Source organism: Rhagoletis pomonella, unplaced genomic scaffold, assembly GCF_013731165.1.
Source record: "Rhagoletis pomonella isolate Grant_MI unplaced genomic scaffold, Rhpom_1.0 Rhpom_scaffold_00007, whole genome shotgun sequence".
NCBI classification, from domain to species: Eukaryota; Metazoa; Arthropoda; class Insecta; order Diptera; family Tephritidae; genus Rhagoletis; species Rhagoletis pomonella.
Genome location: NW_023458561.1, coordinates 66,508,989 through 66,512,150, shown reverse-complemented (window position 1 = coordinate 66,512,150; position 3,162 = coordinate 66,508,989). Strand labels below are relative to the sequence as shown.

General features: G+C 35.9%; 1 protein-coding gene across 1 annotated transcript in view; it reads right to left on the bottom strand.

The window, feature by feature from the left end:
- Positions 1 to 241: 241 nt before the first annotated feature.
- The window catches only part of LOC118743371, a gene marked incomplete in the record, with an annotated part of 9,340 nt that continues 6,419 nt past the window's right edge, over positions 242 to 3,162 (bottom strand). Inside the window, 2 exon segments of the mRNA XM_036475996.1 lie at positions 242 to 691; positions 2,978 to 3,162. Of these exon segments, the coding sequence (XP_036331889.1) occupies positions 581 to 691; positions 2,978 to 3,162 (296 nt within the window).

Genomic DNA, 3,162 nt, shown 5'->3' with positions numbered 1-3,162 from the left:
TAAATAACTTATTTAGAAAAGGCCCAACGAGAAATGGTCATTATTACTGCTTTTTATTACACCCCGTTTCGCGCCCATTTGCACGCTTATTCATTTACAAAAATACCTTAACAAATTGTTGTTATGAATTTATGCCTTTTAGAGGTGCTGTACCCATATCTCCGGCATTAGCTTGCATGTCTGAAAGGTTAGGGCAATAAAAAGAATTAAATAAATAATTTGTGCAAAACAAACAAAAAACTTCCAGTTGAAAATTTAATAATAATAGCAATATAAGCCTTTATTCTGTTAGCTTCGCGTCCAATTTCTTTACAATTTTGTTTCTTATTTGGCTCCACTTTTACATTACTTTATACTTCTGCCTGCATTTTCTTCAACTTTACATGTCTTTTTCTCGGCCAATTCTTAGCTAACGACATTTATTGTTGTTTTGTTGTGCTCTTTTCTCCAGCTTCGTGTTTTTCGACCAGTCTCCTCTCTCTCCTTCTCGTTTAACTGCGCCTTCTCTTCTGCTCCACCCAGCATCAGTTTTTTATGTATGTAAGTGCTTGCGACTTTTCTGGTGTGTGGGTGAGTAGGTCTATGAGAAGCCTCCGAGAAAGAAATAGGCCTTGAGGGAATCGACAATTCGTGTTATGTAGATGCCATTATTGTGCAAGGTGAATATAAGATTTCTCAATGCCATCGATTGCTGTAAGCAAAAAACAAAAACATAATAAGCCAAAAATTTAAGGTTTAATTGCACAATACAACAAATGAAGACTTTTCTTGCAACAGAATAATGATATTATACTTATTGTAATTATTGTAAGATAACTATGGATCCTTTCAAGAAAAATTCTATTTTTGGGGAGACCCTTTTTCTTTCATCATGACCTACTTACTGGGTCGATCCAGGCTGAGAGAAAAAGCGTCGCACACTGTGAAGCTCTACCTTCAAGGGGTAACGAGTAGAAACTGCCTTCATCTGAGTGTCATTTTCCATAAGTTCAGACATTGCTGCATTGCTGCACATGTATTTGCGCAAAAGGTTCGACTCTATATTTCATATTTTACTTACTGAACCCTTGGCAGTATTTATTTTTAAAACGCAAGAAATAGCAGTGTACTGGTTTAAGAAATTTTGATGGAAAACATTTTTACTGTGAATTTTGTGGGTGTTTTTTGTATGAAAATTTGGTTTCCTTCCAGGTCTGGTTATTGCAAGGGGAAGAGAGATTATAAGTTACCTATAAATAATGCACAAATTTGAGAGGGTTTGATTAAGTGGCCACCACCAAATTGAACAAGGACTCTCAGCAGCTTTCAAAAAATACGGAGCTATGAAGCCTACGATTCCAGTTTGGAAAGAAGCAGTGCTAGAAAAACAGGTAAATTTTTTTTGTTTCAGTGCTTTTTAAACTTGAAAGTACATTCTGTAAAACTTTTCGTGGAATCCTTTCCTCTTTTAATTGGATCTTCAAGTAGCTGTTTGTCGGTGCGGGTTGATATCATAAAGCTTGCCAATCTTATATGGGGACTTCTGTATTTTTTATTTTTTATTTTTGTCGAACAAGGAGCTTGGTCACCATAGTCCCTATGTTTTGAGCATATTTCCATATTATTTAGAACTGACGATAAAGAAAAATAGTTATTTTTTTACGAAATGTGCAATGGTAGTAGAAGAAGTAGAATCTGAGCATTTAACATTTCGCAACTTCAACCGATTAGAAGAGGAAGAATGCTTAGAGCATCTGCTCTATAGCCAAGCAATGTGCAGGAACGATGTTTCTGAGAAAACCATAAATGTTGCTGAGTAAACCATAAAATAAATCCATATCTATTTAGTAATATACATACATACTCCTGCGAAGCCTACAGAGCGAAATTAAAAAAAAACAACTCAATTGTGAAATTTAGATTAAACAGAACGCCAATAACATTTTGAGTACTGTAGTTAAACATAAAAATACTTGCATATGTAAAGGTATTCAAGTTCAATATAATATCCACCTACGAGTACCATAAAAACAATATTCGTACCAACAACTATAAAGTATTTTCATCACGTTTCCAGCTCAATTGCCAATTAGAAAAATTCCAATTCACTTTAAAATGTTGTCGGGCATAGCATACCTATGCACAATTTTCGGCAAATACATTATGAATAGCTGTACACACCGCTCTAAAGAAAAAAAAAAAACTCCAGAGGACGGATATCAAAAACGGAAACCACTAGGCAAACAACGAAAGCGGAAGCTGATTTGTATACCTATACAAAATAGGTAGGTATTTTGAGCAAAAAAAACAGCACGAGCTCGCCTTCACGCACATTGGGACACAACTTGGTAGAGAATATTAAAATAATACATTGAAATTCAGAGAAATATGAAGAAATAAAAAGAAAAGCTTTGAGAATAGGTTGCGGAAAAGGTGAACAATCGTTTGGAACATGAAGAGCGGAAAAAATTTACGCATCGAATATTTTGATCACGTTTCACCGTCAAATTATTACCGAGCGCTGGAAGGGCGGCTTGGCGCAAAAAAAAACCCACAAAGCCAAGGGCACTGAGGAGGGTGAAGGCACATTTCGAACAACAAGAAAAACACAATATTGTTTAAATTTCTTGTGAACGTGTGATGGCTGAACTATTCAAAACAATTTGGTTTGAAAAAAAATAAATTAAAAGAAAGTATGGGGGAGCAAGCAATGATTGGCGATTTCTTGTGTATAAGGTGTGATGAAGCATACCCAACCGAATTGCTGGCATAGCTGGATCCACCGGCGGAAGGCACGTTTGCGCACGTTTCGAATTAAGAAATAAGCAAGAAGCAAAGCAAAAAAAATGTGTTCGTCCTCTCTGATCTCAAACAAAATTTTCTTACCTCACTTTGATGCTGCAGCTATTGACACCTAATTTTTTGTAGCATTTTTCTCTTCAAAAATTAACTTATATATTTATTTGCCTATTCTATACACACACACACACACACTCACCTCCATTTTGCTGAGTATCTGCGCGAATGCTGGCCGTTGTATGTTGTTCACAAATTTTCTAAAATTCTCATCCGTTTCGAGTTTATCAAAGAATGTTGCCAGAATTTGATCCTGCGGCAATATTTCCAAAATGCTATCGACTAAGCCATGCAAGCCGTTGAGTTGCTCTTCCTGTTGCGATGTTG